Source organism: Garra rufa, chromosome 2 (genome assembly GCF_049309525.1).
Source record: "Garra rufa chromosome 2, GarRuf1.0, whole genome shotgun sequence".
Taxonomy (NCBI): Eukaryota; Metazoa; Chordata; class Actinopteri; order Cypriniformes; family Cyprinidae; genus Garra; species Garra rufa.
The window spans coordinates 36,370,052-36,387,955 of NC_133362.1; the positions used below are offsets into that span (position 1 = coordinate 36,370,052).

Below are 17,904 nucleotides of genomic sequence, written 5' to 3' on the forward strand. Positions count from 1 at the left end.
GTAAGCACTTGAGACCCTTGTTATCAGATACCGCAGCGCCGTCAAAGAGTTTTCATTGTAGGAACGGAGCATTACTGAGCTTTTCCCCCATGAGAATACAAAGAAAACATCGAGTTCCCCAAAGAAAGTGCGCGAGAGAAGATTTGCTTTTGGAAGCGAGTCTAGAAGCGACCTGGCCGCGGATAAGACAAAGTGTGGAAATTTTCAAATGATTTTATATTTTATCTCCAAACAAGCCGCAGGCGTATTAGATATCTCAAGCTAATACTCGGCGGTCATATGTGCGCTCTGTAAAATTGGCTGAGGCTCGACTCGGGCTTTGAAGTCACGAGTTGTTTTTTTGCGTCAAAGTAGCTGTTCGGGGAACCCTAATCCGCCCAGTATTGCTATGGCAAGCTGCGCCTCTGCTCAACACTCGCAGCAGGTTTTCGTGACTCCACTAATTTTTCCATTGTTATTTTACCTGGTTTGTGTTTTGTAACCCTCGCCCCCCTCTCGCCGGCGTTCTCAGAGGGGCTGTTCCCCGCGCCCGGGTGGATTGGCCTGGGGTGCTTTCCCATCCACAAATAAAGAGCTCGGCGGAGATAATGAAGTATGTTGCATCCTCGGCTGCAGCTGTGTTTTGTTGGCTCTGTTAGATTAAGGCTTTATGTGTGGTGGACTCGGCTTATTTCTTATAAAAGCTCATCAATAAACTTAGTGCTCCAGGCCTACGTTTGTATCGTGCAACTGGACATTTAGTTTTTGGCCTTGGTTGTTATTATCAGAAATTAATGTATGGGACGCACTGTGCAGAACATATCTAATTTTGTTTTTTACCTCAAAAGCATGTTTTACGCTTTTTTTAATATGAGTAGGGTTGCACAACCATAGAATTTGGTAGCATGTGGATTGCATTTAATATAGAGTTAATGTTTAGAGGTTGTTTATTGGTATTATGAAAAAAAAAATTTTATGTTTATGCTCACTGTAGCCAATAATTCATTGCACAAAATACATTGGGATCAGTGCAGGGTTTATCTTTGTTTCATGTGGACCTGCACTGACAAAAATGATTGTGTGGTAAGTAAATATTACATGAAATTTCTACATGAAAAGTTAGTTCAGGCAATAATAATAATAAAAAAACCCAAGGTAAATTCTATATTAGTACTCAATTCAAGATTGTAGAAAATGAAGCGTAAATATCAATATAATAAAATTAAGTTAAACCTACTCAACTTTTTTAATATTGGTGTTTCCATTATGCACTGGGGGATGAATAACAGTTTTATCATTGCTTTTGTTGTTAGATTTAGTAACTTGCAATTTGTTACATCAAAAATTCACTTTTCACTTAAAAACTCAAACTCAAAAATCCAAAGATCCACAGAATCCACGTCATTGTGTATTGTGTACCAAGTACTGAAGTCTCTGTTTTTGGGTGAGTGCCGTATTAGATACAATGTAGATCTACATAATTAGTTTTGTATTATTTACTTAGATGTTTCTGAGTAACGCATACACTTTAAAAGCATAATTCAGTGCTGTATTTAGTAAAATCAAAGTATTGCAAGGTAAGCTTTGAAAATGAAAATAAAAGTAAAAATTAATCAAACTTTTACAAGCCAAGCTAAAGTTACTTTTTTGTGCTAAATTTACTTAACTTTTAAGTAAAAGATTGTTATAAAGATTTTATCAAGTAATTTTTTTTCAGTGTCTGTTTAACCCTGTAAAGACTGACATTAGAAATAATACTTAGAAAAAACAACATTAATTTTTAAATATGCAACAGTTTATTGAATCTTTAGACAAAATCTACTTTGTTCATGTGTTTGAGTATCATATTTGATAAACTGTGTATTTGTGGCTTTTATAGTAGGATACAATGTTTATATAGGTTAATTTCAGATGCCAATTCTTTCCCAAACTTTGTATTTGTAGCACTTGTTAACATTTATATAGTCCAAAAATAAGAATTTTGATAGATTATAACATTGCTGATATAAAAATAAATAATTGAGATTCTTATAACAGCATAGCAGACTACTTACATAAAAAATATGTATAAATATCAGTTATCACTCTTTTTTTCCCCATTACTGTCTTAGTAAGATGATATTTAAATGCTTTGCTTGGTTTTTAATAATAGGGTAAAACATAATGCAATGCAATACAGTTACGATGCACATTTTAATACCATTTTAAAAAATAAATAAATTAAGAAAATGTATTGAAAATCAAGTAAAACCTTGGTTAGTTCAATCCAGTAAATGTTAATCTGTAAAATTTTATAAAGTTTATAAAAATCACAAAAGATTTCACAACAAAAAGACACGCAAACCACAACCTGAAGTGGCACATGTTTACAATTGTATTAAAAAGGCCTTTTATTTGTTAAAGAAGAAAGAAAAAAGAAAGAAGCCTTAGACAATGTGTATTAAATATGATCCAGTAGGCTTTCTAGAGTTAATATGTGACCCTGGACCACAAAACCAGTCATAAGGGTACAGTTTTTGAAATTGAGATTTATACGAAAGCTGAATAAATAGGCTTTCTATTGGTGTGTGGTTTGTTAGAATGCAAAAAAATCTAAATATTGAGAAAATCGCCTTTAAAGTTGTCCAAATAAAGTTCTTAGCAATGCATATTACTAATCGAAAATCAAGTTTTGATATATATACAGTAGGAAATTTACTAACTATTTTAATGGAACATAATCTTTACTTAATATCCTAATGATTTTTAGCATAAAAGAAAAATCGATAATTTTGACCCATACAATGTATTTTTGGCTATTGCTACAAACATACCTGTGCTACTTAAGACTGCTTTTGTGGTTCAGGGTCACATATAATCGTGATTGTATTTTCATTTACCTTTACCTTCATTTAAAAGGTAAGAAATTGAGACACCAACAACACAAGATCTAGAAGTGTGTTTATTTGAGCTGTTTATTTTGTGATCCTAATTGTTATTTGCATCGTATCATTTGCATGTACCATTCATTGTTCGACCCTGTTGACCGTGACCTAGAACATCTCTGTGACGTGAGCGTTGATTCCTGAAAATCTTATGCATTCTACTCACAAATCATCAATCGCACTTTACTTCAGTCGTGTTATAGCATTACTAAAAATACATGTATCAATAACGGGAAAGCCCAAAAAAGTACTACTCTTACTCTGTTTCTAAAAAGCGGTATCGTTGCATCCCTAATGATGAGAGAGAGGCTTTAATTTTCCCAGCAGCTGTTACTTCAGCGGGCTCGCAGCAGAGTCCTCCCACCCCGGCCAGTTCAGTCATTTTCATTAATGCTAAATCCTACATCCTACACAGCTGCTTTAAACAAGAGCTTTTGGAAACAGAGTTGTAATAAGATACCCAGCTCTACCAAGGTGAATAAGAAACAGCCCTTGCTTTACCCGCTCCCTGGCTCTACCTTTCTATCCTGTTGCATCTTTTGCACATGTATTGACAGCTTTGTGATTTCAGTCGTGACTCACCTCTCATAAATCATTGTTCATGCATAGTGTCACAAAATTATTCTTAGCAATTGAATAATTTGTCCTACTAGCTGAAAATAGCAACCGACTAGTATCTCAATCGTCATGTGTTTATGTCAGTAGGTTGAATTGCCCTCCTCTGACCTAGAGATTTCTTTTTTTGTCATTCCAGATCTTTCCGATGTGGAACCCAATGTGTTTCTTAGACCTTTTCTGGAGGTGGTTCGCTCCGAGGACACAACTGGACCAATCACAGGCCTTGCTCTCACATCGGTCAACAAGTTTTTGTCATATGGCCTGATAGGTATGTCTTTTTATTATGCCTGAGAAACAATGTCTGTTCTTTATTCTTCCAGAATACCAGATAACGATTGCATGTATATGAATACATTGAAAATATATACTGTACACTTGTTCAAAAGTTTGCGGTCAGTGAGAAATTGATACTTTTATTCAGTAAGGATGCATACAATTGATCAAAAGTGACTGTACATTTATAATACAAAAAAGTAATGTTATTTTTAGTTTTGTATCACTGTTTCCAGAAGAATATTAAGCAGCACAACTGTTTTCAAAATTAATGTTTCAGTTATTTTAATTTGTAAAAAGTTTTGCGTGGTATTACTGTTTACTAGGGCTGCAACTAACGACTATTTTAATAGTCGACTAGTCACCGACTATTGAAACGATTAGTCGACTAATCGGATAATTATTCAATTTTTCTCAAATTTAGCATGAGATTGCTTTAATTATGTGGAAAATTATAGTAAACACAAGAAAGAAGGGGGTACTTCAATGAAAAATGCATATTTTGCTGCTGATAGGCCAATTCATACTAAAAGTAAATAAAAATGCCCTGTCTAAAACCAATTAGGCACAGTGCTCGGTCAGTACAGACATAAATGGATAAATTAAGAAACTCTATAATTTTTTTAATGGACAGGCACATTTGTTTTATAAGAAAAAAATAAATTAAAATCAAGTAAACATTTTCTTCCTGTAAACCATCAGCAGGAATAAAACAGTAAACAAAAATGTATATCCAAAACAAAACGTATTGGCTTTTATTTAAATCTTACCGAGGCCAGCCAAACTCCGTTTCATTCAACTGTCCAACGTGCTTTCTCTTTAAATGTTCGTGCATCACAGAGGTGCTGCCGTGATGCGCAAGGACTGCTTTACAGACCATGCAGGTAATATTTTAATTCGCCGTAGCAGGCTAAAATGCTCCCAAACTTTACTCCTGTTTCATACATACTCAGTCTGCAGTGCGTCTACAGTCCGTGTGCGTTACGTATGCGGTGCAGAAGCAGCACAGACTCGTTTTGCTTTCACACAGAACGCGTTTGCAGTCCGTACATTGTGAACGTTCTAATCCGTTAACATGGGTGTGGAAAAAAAAAACGCACTGCAGACGGAGTATGTGTGGAACGGGCGTGTTTTGGTACGCGCAGCTGCTGCGTTGGACGCCGCCATTTCTGTATGTTATCGTTCAGCATAGAAGCTGCGTATGTGCGACTCTCGGCAGAAAGATGCCTCACTCGGTTGTCTGGCGACAACATCGACAATGAAATTCATTGTCGACTATTTCTATTATCGATTTTTGTCGACAACGTCGACGAATCGTTGCAGCCCTACTGTTTACTCAATGAGATTTTTTTTTTTTTAACATTTGAACATTTTAAAAATCTAATAGACCCAAAAATGTTGAATAGCAGTGTATATAAATATCATGGAAGCCCCGTTTCTGCCACTAAATAATAATAAAATGGTTATTGTGATATTTTATCTCACAATTTGTTTTCTCAGATTTGCATGATACAAACCTGCAATTCTGACATTTATCTCAGAATTGTGTGATATTAACTTGCAATTGTGAGTTTGTGTCTTGCAATTCTGACTTCTTTTCTCGCAGTCGTAAGTTTGCCGTATATCTTCTGACTTTTCCTTGCAATTCTGACTTTTTTTAACGAATTGTGATATAAACTCGCAGTTGCGAGTTATAAAGTCATAATTGATAAACTCAAAATTCAGATTTTTTCTCACAATTTTGACTTTTTTTTTTAGAATTGTGGGAGATAAGCTTTTTTCCTCGCAATTCTGACTTTTCTCTCACAATAACTTTTTTTTTCTCTGAATTGTGATATGAACTCGCAATTGTGAGTTAGAACGTCAGAATTGTGAAATAAAACTCATAATTATGACTTTTTTTTCCCTCACAAATGTGTATCGCACAATTCTGACTTTTCTCTGGAAATTCTGACTTTTTTCTCAGAATTGTAAGATATAAACTCGCAGTTGTGAGTTATGAAGTCCAGTTTTGAAGGGAAAAAAGACTGATATATTCTCAATTTCAAGTTAATATCTCACAATTCTTGCTTGGTAATTCTTACTTGCAATTGCGAGTTTATATCTTGCAATTCTGACTTTTTCTCGCAGTTTTGTGAGAAAAAGTCAGAATTGCGAGATATAAACTCGCATTTGCAAGAAAAAAGTTATAAAGTTATAGTTTTTATCACAATTCTGAGAAGAAATAAGTCCAAATTAAAGAGGGAAAAGTCAGAATTGCGAGTAAAAGTCAAAATTGTGAGATACTCGCAATTCTGACTTATAAACTCGCAATTGCAAGTAAGAATTGTGAGAGATTAACTTGAAATTCTGAGAACATATTAGTCTTTTTCCCCTAAAAACTGGACTTTATAACTCACAATTGCGAGTTTATATCTCAATTCTGAGAAAAAGTCCGAATTGGCAACGAAAAGTCAGACTTGTGTGATAGAAACTCACATTTGTTAGAAAAAAGTCATAATTGTGAGTTTTTATTTCACAATTCTGAAGTTCTAACTCTATTTCTATAAAAAAAATCTGAATTTTTAGATACAAAGTCACTTTTTTTATTCAGTGGCGGAAACAGGCTTCCATAAAATACTGATGCATATTAACGCAAATATTGATAACTATTCATAACTTAAACTAATAGTTCACCCCTCAAAAAAATTCAGTCTATATTTTGCCCTTCCTGATTTATCTGAATCTGTGAAACACTAAAAAAGGTTTAGCAGCTGCTTCATACAATAAAAATTAATAATGATCAGGGGCTGTTAGGCTCCAATAATGACGCAATTCTTATTTATGCATTCATGTGCATTATAACCAATCATTACATACCAAATATGAATTTTCAGAGAAAAGAAAATAAGACAACATATTTGGTTTGGAACATGTATTTTGGTAAAATGCAATTTTGAATCCTTTTAATGGATTTTTTCTTTTTTGCACCTTAACTCAGTCATAAAATCTAAAGAGAGTAGTTTATTAGCACTGTTAGTACCACATTTGTACATTACTGAATGCAGTTTTCAGTGGTGAAGTGTCACTCTTCCTGATGGGTGGACTGTGTTTTCTTACTGACACAGGAGAGCTTGTTTTGCAGCAGTTGTGATCGGCACAGACTGTCCTCTTCCTTGTTAGAGAAATATGATCAGATGCTGCCAAAGTGTGAAACCAGCAACCCGTTCAACATACAAGCCGTTTCTAATTTGTAAAAAAATACTATGACGGCAGTTGTCAAGCAGCTGAATGCTCTGCACAACTGAAGAATGGTTTTTACAGATGTTAAAGGTGCTCAAACCCATCCATAACATGCTATAGTACAGAGTTTGTTCCAGAATCAGTCGATATTTGAGATGTATATTTAGTTGTTCAACTTTGAATGTTGAATCTGGGATTGAAAATCTATTTTAGAATTTTTAGGATTTTAAATTTTTTTAAACAAAGACCAAGTCGTGACTTAAATCCCAGAAGACATTGAAGATTCTAAATTATTTTTTAGAATCTGTTTAAATTTGAATCAAACTAAATGTGTGACAATGACATGTGACATGAAAATAAATATAATCAGAAATGAGAAAATACAATAGCTGAACTTAAGATGTCACCAAAAGTGAATCATATAGATATCCATTGACACACAGATGAAATAAATGAATCCCGGACAGCCTGAGAGCTGCTGTCACCCCAGATGCACCATTGTTCCTAATCCCCCATGATGCCAGCATCTCGTCAGGAAGCTCAGGAAGGGTTGCTATGGCAACCTGCACTGTAGATCTCCAAACCTTGGCCCTCTTTACATGTAGGGTCAGGGATAGTAGTCAGACATGCAAACATTTTCTAGAGTACAAATTAAGTCATGCTCTCAAACAGTACTAGCAGCAGCACACCTGCTAGAAATGTAGCTTCTTTTTAAAGCAATTCAGTGTGTTTATTTTTTAGACATTGTTGGCTTTATTCTTTCAGGCTAGGCAAATACTAGATGAATATGAAAGAACACAATATGGCATGTAATTGTGCTGTCTGTTTTTTAAATAACATACATTTTTTTTTTTTCCCCAGCAGAGCTTCAACGCTCTTTCTCGCACATTTATTTTCCTTCTCTCTTTCTCACACGCACAGAGCTGTGCTAATCCCAGGTGAGCACTCCTGACGAGCGTGACATATTAATGCACTCTTATGAGTGTGTGATTAAATGACCTTTAGGTATGTGAGAGGCTGCGTGCTGACTGATGGGTTATGCTCATTCAGACTGCACTAATCTGCCATGAAGAGTGACATTATCATTACTCCCAATTAGCATTCCATAGACATACAGTACAGCCACACACTATAGGTCTTACGTGAACAGCTCTGATTGATTCACAACTCTGTCTGATACAGGACACTTAACTTTGGATGTTGGTTGTAGACTAATTGATCACTGACTCTTCAGATCTTTCAGATAGGCGTTTACAGTGTGGTTCGTGTGGGTGAGATACTAAAGACCAACCTTATACTCCTATACTCTCCCCCCAAGTAGTTTTTTTGTTTTTTACAATATATCCATTTGTTTGTTACTTTATAGTAATGATGATAATAATAATAATAATAATAATAATAATAATAATAATGATTTAATATTTAATTTAATACATATGCAAAAAATATTTTGATACATATTTATTATAATTAATTATTAATAATGATGATGATAATAGGAACAATAAGTTATTCATTTATTTATTTCGTTTTAGAATATTTAAAGACTTTTAATTTAATTTAATTTAATTTTATTTATTTTATTTTATTTTTTAATTTTATTTAAATTTATTTATTTTTCCTAAACACTGACATCATACATGTGATCTTTTCTTCCTTATATATTTAGACAAAATGTGTTCTCAATTTTATTAATTTTATTATAGATGATTAATAGTTTTGTATGAATTAATAAACAGAGTTGTATTAATGTGTTTTGGAGGAAACTTGTAATACCATAAAAAATAATAATAATGAGAGTAGTAACTTAGAATATCTAATTTCATAGGAATTGTATTGTTAGTATTATTAGTTAGTAGTAGTAGTAGTATTATTTATTATAGATGTGTATTGTTAAGACAAAATGTGAAAATCATATTATACCCATGGCGTTTCAAGGAAGTTAAGTCCAAACCCTTAAATGTTTGGATTCTCTGAAAAGACCAGGGTTTTGCATGCATAGTCTTGACAAAACCCAAATGTCCTCTACAGTGGACAGAAGTGAGTTGCTAGTCCCATGAGGTTACTGAAGTGTCTTTGGAGAGCTACTGTTCAACTCACTGCCATTACGGTACAGAGACAGTATACTGCCATCTATTGGCCAGACACATAAATGTAATGATCTATGGTACATTTTGTGTTAGACCCCATAGACAATTCATGGTCATTCACCTGTCCTACATTAGCATTTTGAAACTCCCCTTCATATATATTACAATTTTGGTTTAGGCCAAATGATCAAACCAAACTTTTTTTTGTTTTGAAGTGGCACAGAAGTGAAGAATAGTTTAGCTTTTCTCACCAAGAGTCACAACATGCGATTGTTATCAGTCAAACTCACCAGGCCTGTCCTGCTGTTGTTCCATCTTAACGGTGTACACTTACGGCACACTGGGGGGTCTTACTGTCCCCAAACACACACACACACACACCCCCCGTGAATTTGTTTGGCGAGGGCTAATTCCCCTCAATCTCAGGCCTGAGGTCGGTGGGCTCGGGGGGACGGCCGTATTGACAGATATCCAGATCCCACTTTTCCCACTCTCTCTTTCCCACTCTTCTTTTTCCCAGGCCGGTACTCAAACCGAAGGCTCACTTACACAGCCACTTATCCCTCTGAAAAGTACAACAGCCAGCACACACACCCACCGATGTCTGTGGAGTGTTTGGTAAAGTGCTTTTCAGATCCCACCTAGTTTTGAGTTAGAAAGTTGGGACTTGTTTTAAAAAAATTACATAATTGGCGACACGATACACCCTGAAACAGATTCTATGCACGTGAGATCTGGACATATTGGCACCAGTTGCACGCCTGGTTTCGGGGTTAAAGCACGCACCCTTTTCTGCGACGAGCGTTTCTTTCGCTTAAGGGACACCCTGGTGTCTGAATGTACTTTTACTTAACCTTTTAGTACACGACAGCTGTTTGAACCTCTTTGATACTCTCGTACACATGCACAAAGACCCTCCAGCCCCACCCAGACTTCAGTTATTTCAACAATGACTCTCCCGCTTGGCTGTGTAGACCGTGCCAAGTGAGGATTAGTATTTTAGATGACTTCTGATGTTGTGCTGAATAGACTGTGGCTCTTGTTTCCGTGGAGATGGGCTGTTTGGAAGGGGGTCCCGTGTTTATTATGAGCCTGCCTCTTCATTGCTGTTCGGTTCACTCACGCTCGCTTGCAAATTTAATTCGAAATTTAGTTGCCACGTCAGCAAGTTATTTTAACTCTATAAACAGTCATTTGACAATGCTTTGATCTCTGTTCTAAACCTTTTACCCGATTCCGCTTCTCTGTAATCAGATCATTTTAGGTCGCTAAACTCTTGGACAGTTGTCAGTCCAATGATCTAGTGAGTGAAAGCACTCAAACAATCAGTTCAAAACAGTGCTAATATAAAAAAAAAACAAGGCTGATTACATCAGAGATGGCAGAGAGTATAGATGCTCACATTACGTTTCCAGTGAATTATTCATTCAGATGTGTTTCACTGTAACACACAAGATATGTCATATTGTGTGATTGTTCACACGTTGCACTGTGTGAAATACAGACTGAACGGAATGTCAACACATCCCACAGCTTTAATACACAGACTGAGTTTTTTTTGGCTGGATAAAGCAAACCAGCTTCTCTCTAGTAAAGTTTTGATGGCCGAGGATTGCAATCAAGGTAAAAAGGATTGGAGTCGTACAGTAAGCACGACTGAATCTGATATTTTATTGCACAAACAAACCATGTATGAGCACTTTTGACGCACAGATTATACATTGTGTTCATGCACAGACGCGTTTCCGTACATTCACGTTGTTTCCACACACTTCAGGATCATGTTTGATTTGTCATGTATGTTGCTGTTTAATCATTCTGAATGGATCTATGTAGTGTAGTATGTATAAGCAGTCAACTCAAGGCAGTTGGTTTAGGGGATTTTTGGCATCTCCATGTGGTCCTATTCGGTGTCGGAACTTGACTTGTCTACTGTACACATACTACAGAGTCCTACACATGTCATGCAGGGGGAAAAAGGCAAATCATGCACACAATTTACTAATTCATTCCCTCGTTTAAAGTAAATTTTGGCCTCGATATAATAATTATATGATTCCATGCAATGCTGAAGGCATTTGAGAATGTGTCTCTAACTCATTGCCAACTCAAAATAAAACGTAAAAAAATTATAGTGTCTCTGTTCATAACATAACGTAATATGTAACATATAACATATATCATAGCATAACATGTAACGTATATTATAACATAACATGTAACATAACATGTAGCAACATATAACATGTACCATAACATATAACAATACCATATAATATAACCTATAACAACATTGACATAAAACATAACATAACGTAATGTAACGCATAACATAGTAACACAACACAACATAACATGTAACATGCAACAGCATAACATAACATATAACAACATAAAACATGTAACAACATATTACATAACATATAACAACATAATAGCATATAACAACATATAGCTTGAGCATATAATATATAACATGTAACATAACATAACACAACAATACCATATAACAACATAACAACATTAACATACAGCACATGTAACGTAACGTAACACAACACAACATATAGCATGTAACATAGCATAACAGCATAAAACATGTAACAACATATTACATTACATAACAACATATAACAGCATAATTTGAGTATATAATGTATAACATGTCACATAACAATACCATATAACATAACATAACAACATTAACATATAACACATAACATGTAACGTAACACATAACATAACACAACATATAACATGTAACAACATATTGCATAACATATAACAACATATAGCTTGAGCATATAATATATAACATTTAACATAACATAACACAACACATAACAATACCATACCTTAACATAACAACATATAACATGTAACGTAACACATAACATAACAACACAACATATAACGTAACATAACATATAACAGCATAAAACATGTAACAACATATTACATAACAAATAACAACAAATAACTTTAGCATATAATATATAACATGTAACATAACATAACATAACAACATCATATAACAACATTAACATATAACATGTAACATAACACAACATATAACATATAACAGCATAACATATTACATAACATAACATGTAACATTAGCATATAATATATAACAACATGTAACATAACTATACCATATAATATAACATAACCGCAACAACATTAACATATAACACATAACATGTAACATAACACTTTATAGCATAACATATACCATAACAACATAACATATAACGTAACATATAACATGACATGTAACAACATGTAATGTAACAGCATAACAAAACACATAACATATTACATTAACATTAACATAATATATAACATGTAACATAACAACAACATAACATATAACATGTAGCATAACATATAATAACAACGTAACAACACAACATAACATATAACAGGTTTATGAGAATGTGGACATGAAGAATGAATTATTATATTTAGTGCACGGCTTTCTTAAAACGAGGGAACGGATTAGTAAAGCATGTGCACAGTTTACTTTTTTTTTTCTTTTCTCTCCTGCATGTCATGTGCAGGACTCCGTAACATACTATGAATTCTGAAAAGTTTGTTCAGTATTTTTTTTTAAATGTGTGCTTTGGTGTGCACAAATGTATCAATTATATCAACTTCCTATATTGCTTGTTTTTTTGGGTGTCCTTTTGGACTAAGTGTTATTGTTTGGAAACATCTTGAAATAAGCTCGCAGAAAATACAGTTTTGTGAGAATCACCCTTCAACCTAAAAATTTGGTTTACTTTGTTGAATATAGTAAATAATGACACAACCTGTTAAACAAGATAAGTGGTGTATGCTTAATTTCACAATAAGTGTGCAATTAATTGTGATTAATCACACAAAAAGGTGCAATTAGTTTAATTAAAATGTATCTATTTACAGCCCTAATATTTACCAAAACTGCATTTACTTGTTTAAAAATAAAGTAAAAACAGCAATAGGGTGAAATATTATTTTGAAATATTGGAATATATATTATAAAATGTCATTTGTTTCTATGATGCAAAGAACTTTCAGCTTCATAGGATTATTTAATGAATAAAACGTGCAAAAATGTCTTTACACTTTACACTTTTGGTCACTTTTGATCATTTTAATGCATCCTTGCTGAGTAAAAGTATTAATTTTTATTAAAAACCAACAACCTCTAACTTTTGAACTATTCTGTATGTATAATATAATCGTATATAATATGTATTTGTGGTTTATAGATGGATAGATATATAGTAATTAAGTTTAAATGCACATTGTTATTTAATAATTCTGTGTATTTGACAGTGACACAACAGACAGGCTCTTATAGTAAAGCTCAAAAGTCTTAGTAGCAACAATAAGAGGGGGCTGTGCTTAGCAGAAAGTCAACACCACACAAGCTCCTCCTCTATCTCTCTTCTGGCTATCACATGGTGGCAAAGCATAAAGTGATTGGAATAAACGTCCAACCCATTTTGCATAACAGTGGTAGAAATGATCCTCAGGTGTCTACTGGCTTCAGCCAATATATTACCCTTCTGTTTAATCACTGGGCGATTATTAAAGAGTTGGGCCATCTGAAGCCCTTCTCCAGACCTTAATAACTATACGGGTCTCACTCAGAGTTCAAAGTAAAGGCTGTCCTGTGTCTCAGTCTCTCTCTCTCTCTTTCTGTATGTTATTTGCCTGCTAATAAGTGGAATGCACTCTTGTGTCAAGGCTTTACCTGCAGTCACAGCCCCAGCCTCGTCCCAAGGCAGCCCGCGCTTATTAGTTAATGAAATGCTCTTTAAAGGCGATGGGAAAGAAAAAGCAGCCTGGCTCCAGCCTGCTATCTGGCCCTGCTTGGGTTTCAAAACACTGTTGCCTAGACAGCCAATTTACCAGGACATTCACAAAAGCGCACACATCTGGTGATTAGATGTCAGATGGCTGTTCAGTGCTCTTCACATGGAGCGTGGTCAGTTGATAGGGATGTGGGGGTTGAACTGGTGACCAGGTTAATTGTGTAAGATTAATCATGTAACCAGGGCCATGTCATTATGACCTACGTACAACTTATCTGGCTGAGAATCAGGAGCATTAATGAGAGAGTGAGGGGGAATATATTAGGATATTTTTAGTTTGTTTTAAATTTCACCGTCCCTGTCCTCCACAGATGCCAATCATGAAGGGGCAGCGGAGGGCATCGAGAACATGGCCGACGCAGTCACACACGCGAGATTCGTGGGCACTGACCCCGCTAGTGATGAGGTGGTGCTGATGAAAATCCTTCAGGTAATGTTTATAATCACACATCTTTTACATGTTTTGCAGTGGTGCGAACAAATGGTCCATTTTTTTGTAATAAAAAAATGTGAAAAATATAAAGAACATCAATTAAAATAATGAATTAATAAATAACGTAATAAATATTTTAAATAATTAAAAAAAAAAATTACATAAATCTTACCAACCTCAAAATTTTGAACAGTAGTGTTCCTTATGTTTTTATTTATGTTAAAGTATAATACTGAAAACTATGGAAGCTTAATAAAAAAAAAAAACTTTTTATTTTACAATTCTGACTTTTTTTCTCAGAATTGCGTGATATAAACTCACAAACTAAAGATACAAACTTGCATTGCAAGAAAAAAGACAGAACTGCAATTCTGACTTTTCTTTATCTCGCAATTCAGACTTTTTCACACAATGTGAGTTTGTATCTTGCATTTCTGACTTTTTTTCTTTAAATTGCATGATACAAACTCACATTTTTGTGAATGAATTGTGATATAAACTTACAATTGTGAGAAATTAAGAGAGAATTATGAGGAAAAACTAGCAAATCTGACTTTTTCTCGCAATTCTGACTTTTTTTTTACAATGCAAGTTTGTATCTTTCAGTTGTGTGATACAAACTCACAATTTGGACTTTTTTTCACACAATGTGAGTTTGTATCTTGCATTTCTGACTTTTTTCTCTAAATTGCATGATACAAAATGACTTTTTTCTGAGAATTGTGTGATATTAACTTACAATTGTGAGAAATTAAGTTAGAATTATGAGAAACTCGCAATTCTGACTTTTCTTGCAATTCTGACTGTATCTTCCAATTGTGTGATATAAATTCACAATTGTAAGAAATAAAGTCAGACTTGCGCGATAACTCTCAATTCGGACTTTTTTCTTTGTCGCAATTCTGACTTATTTTTCTCACAATGTGAGTTTATATCTGTATTTCTCGCAGTTGAGTTTATAGTTTCGAGTTTAGAATTGAGTTTGTATCACATTTTTTTTGTATCTTGCAATTCTGACTTTTCTCGAAATTGCGTGATGCAAACTCACAATTTTGAGTTGTGTGATAGAAATTGTGAGAAATAAAGTCAGAATTACAAGAGAAATTTTTTTTCTCAGAATTGTGTTATATAAACTCAAAATTGTGAAAAATAAAGATCAAACTCACATTGTGAGAAAAGTCAGAATTGCAAAATAAAAATTTTCTCGCAGTGCGATTTTGTATCTTGCTATTCTGACTTTTATCTGTGTGATATAAACTTACATTGCGAGTCAGAATTTTGAGATAAAGAAAAAAGTCAGAATTGCGAGTTTTTATCTCGTAAGTCTGACTTTATTTCTTACAATTGTCAATTTGTCACAATTATGAGAAAAAGTCAGAATTATGAGTTTTGTATCACAATTTGGAGAAAAAAGTCAGAATTGCAAAATACAAACTCGCATTGCGAAAAAATTCAGACTTTTTTCTCTTAATTGTGTGATACAAACTCGCAATTTCGACTTTTTACCTCAGAATTGTGTGATATAAATACTGTCAGAATTATAGGATAAAATTTGTAATTCTGACTTTTTTTCTAGCAATGCGAGTTTGTATCTTGCAATTCTAACTTTTTTCTTTATCTAGCAATTCTAGCTTTTTTCCCGAATTCTGTAATACAAACTCTCAATTCAGAATATGAAATTGAATCTTGCAATTCAGATTTTTTTTCTTTTTCCCAGTAGCGAGTTTATAACTCTTATATCTGACTCAACCCGCAGTTCTGAGGAAAAAAAGTCTGAATTGTAAATTTATATCTTTCAATTCTGAGAGTGCATCCAGATAAGTGGCTACAGGACAAGATTTAATTTTTAAATCATTATTATTGTATTAATAATTATGATTATTTACAGGTTTTAAGGACTTTGCTGCTGACCCCAGTAGGAGCCCATTTGACCAATGAGTCTGTTTGTGAGATAATGCAGTCCTGTTTCCGTATATGCTTTGAAATGAGATTAAGTGGTAAGTAAAATTAAGTGATTTTTTTTCACTTATTTTGGCTTTTCACTTTTCTGTACCATTTAGCTCATGAGTTTGATTCACAGGGTAAAATGTATACTTTAAGTGCTTTGTAAATAGCTAAAATCTAAATGTTGTTGTTCATCCTGAATCTCGAACTGCTCAATATGTGAATCTGCCTCCTGTGCTCTCAAGACTGTGATAAACCCCTTCTCTAATCCTGACCAAACAGAGTCTGGACTCTGAGCCCCTGAGGTGCTGCTCTTGTCCTCTGGACTAACATTTCCTTTTCTTACTCTCTGGTTTTGCTCTTTTCTCATCACAGAGCTGCTGAGAAAGTCAGCTGAGCACACGCTGGTGGACATGGTGCAGCTGCTCTTCTCCAGGTAACTAGAGAGAGAATGGAAGAGGGGATGTAGAGATGGGGATTAGGAACAGAGTCGTGTTCTTGCTGTTCACATAATCAAACCGAACCTGAGACCAAACACAACAGGAACTGGGTCTGTCTCCGTAACGGGCTCCAGTTTCACTCTCAGGCCTCGCTCAATTACCTCTGGAGGTTTCCGACTTCCCCCTCACACGCAGACAGGGACAGGTGAAAGCATCAGTCTCTGACAATGGCTAATTAGCAGGCCCACACAGAATCTGCTTCAGCAGTGCCCTCTAACTGGACCGCAAACATAAAATTTGTGATTTGTGATTTTTTTTTTTTTTACAGTACCTTTCAAAAGTTTTGGCATCAGAAGATTTTTAAATGGTTTTTGAAAAACATCTCTTATGCTCACTGAGGCTGCATTTATTTGATCAAAACTACACAAACATCTCTAATATGTGACCTTGCACCACAAAACCAGTCGTAAGGGGTAATTTTTTTTTTAATTGAGATTTATACATCGCCTGAAAGCTGAATAAACATGCCTTCCATTGATGTATGGTTTGTAAGGACAATATTTGGCTGAGATACAACTATTTGAAAAAATGTGAATCTGAGGGTACAAAAAAAATGAAAATATTCAAAAATCCCCTTTGAAGTTGTCCAAATGAAGTTCTTAGCAATGCATATTATTAATCAAAAAATGTTTTGATATATTTGCAGTAGGAAATTTACAAAATATCTTCATGGATCATAATCTTTACTTTATATCCTAATGATTTTTGGCATAAAAGAAAAATTTATAATTTTGACCCATAACATGTATTTTTGGCCATTGCTACAAATATACCCATGCTACTTAAGACTGGTTTTGTGGTGCATGGTCACATATTATAAAGTATTATTACATTGTAAAATAACTATTTTCTAAATGAATAGATTTTACAATGTAATTTATTCCTGTGATGCAAAGCTGATTTTTTTTAGCATCATTGCTCCAGTCTTAAGTGACACATGATCCTTCAGAATTCATTATAATATGCTGATTTGCTACTTAAAAAAAAACATTTCTTATTATTATCAATATTGAAAACAGTTTTGTGGCATGATATTTTTGTGGGACACTATGTTTT

The 17,904-nt window shown here is 34.2% G+C and overlaps 1 protein-coding gene across 4 annotated transcripts in view; it reads left to right on the top strand.

Annotated features, from left to right (window-relative positions):
* Positions 1 to 17,904, top strand: part of gbf1 (golgi brefeldin A resistant guanine nucleotide exchange factor 1) — a 119,376-nt gene that overhangs the window by 51,483 nt on the left and 49,989 nt on the right. For all 4 annotated transcript variants that reach the window (XM_073834205.1, XM_073834202.1, XM_073834204.1 and 1 more), the window contains exons 4-7: positions 3,658 to 3,789; positions 14,283 to 14,401; positions 16,293 to 16,401; positions 16,724 to 16,784. In XM_073834205.1, coding sequence (XP_073690306.1) covers positions 3,658 to 3,789; positions 14,283 to 14,401; positions 16,293 to 16,401; positions 16,724 to 16,784 — 421 coding nt within the window. The remainder of the gene's footprint in view (positions 1 to 3,657; positions 3,790 to 14,282; positions 14,402 to 16,292; positions 16,402 to 16,723; positions 16,785 to 17,904) is intronic.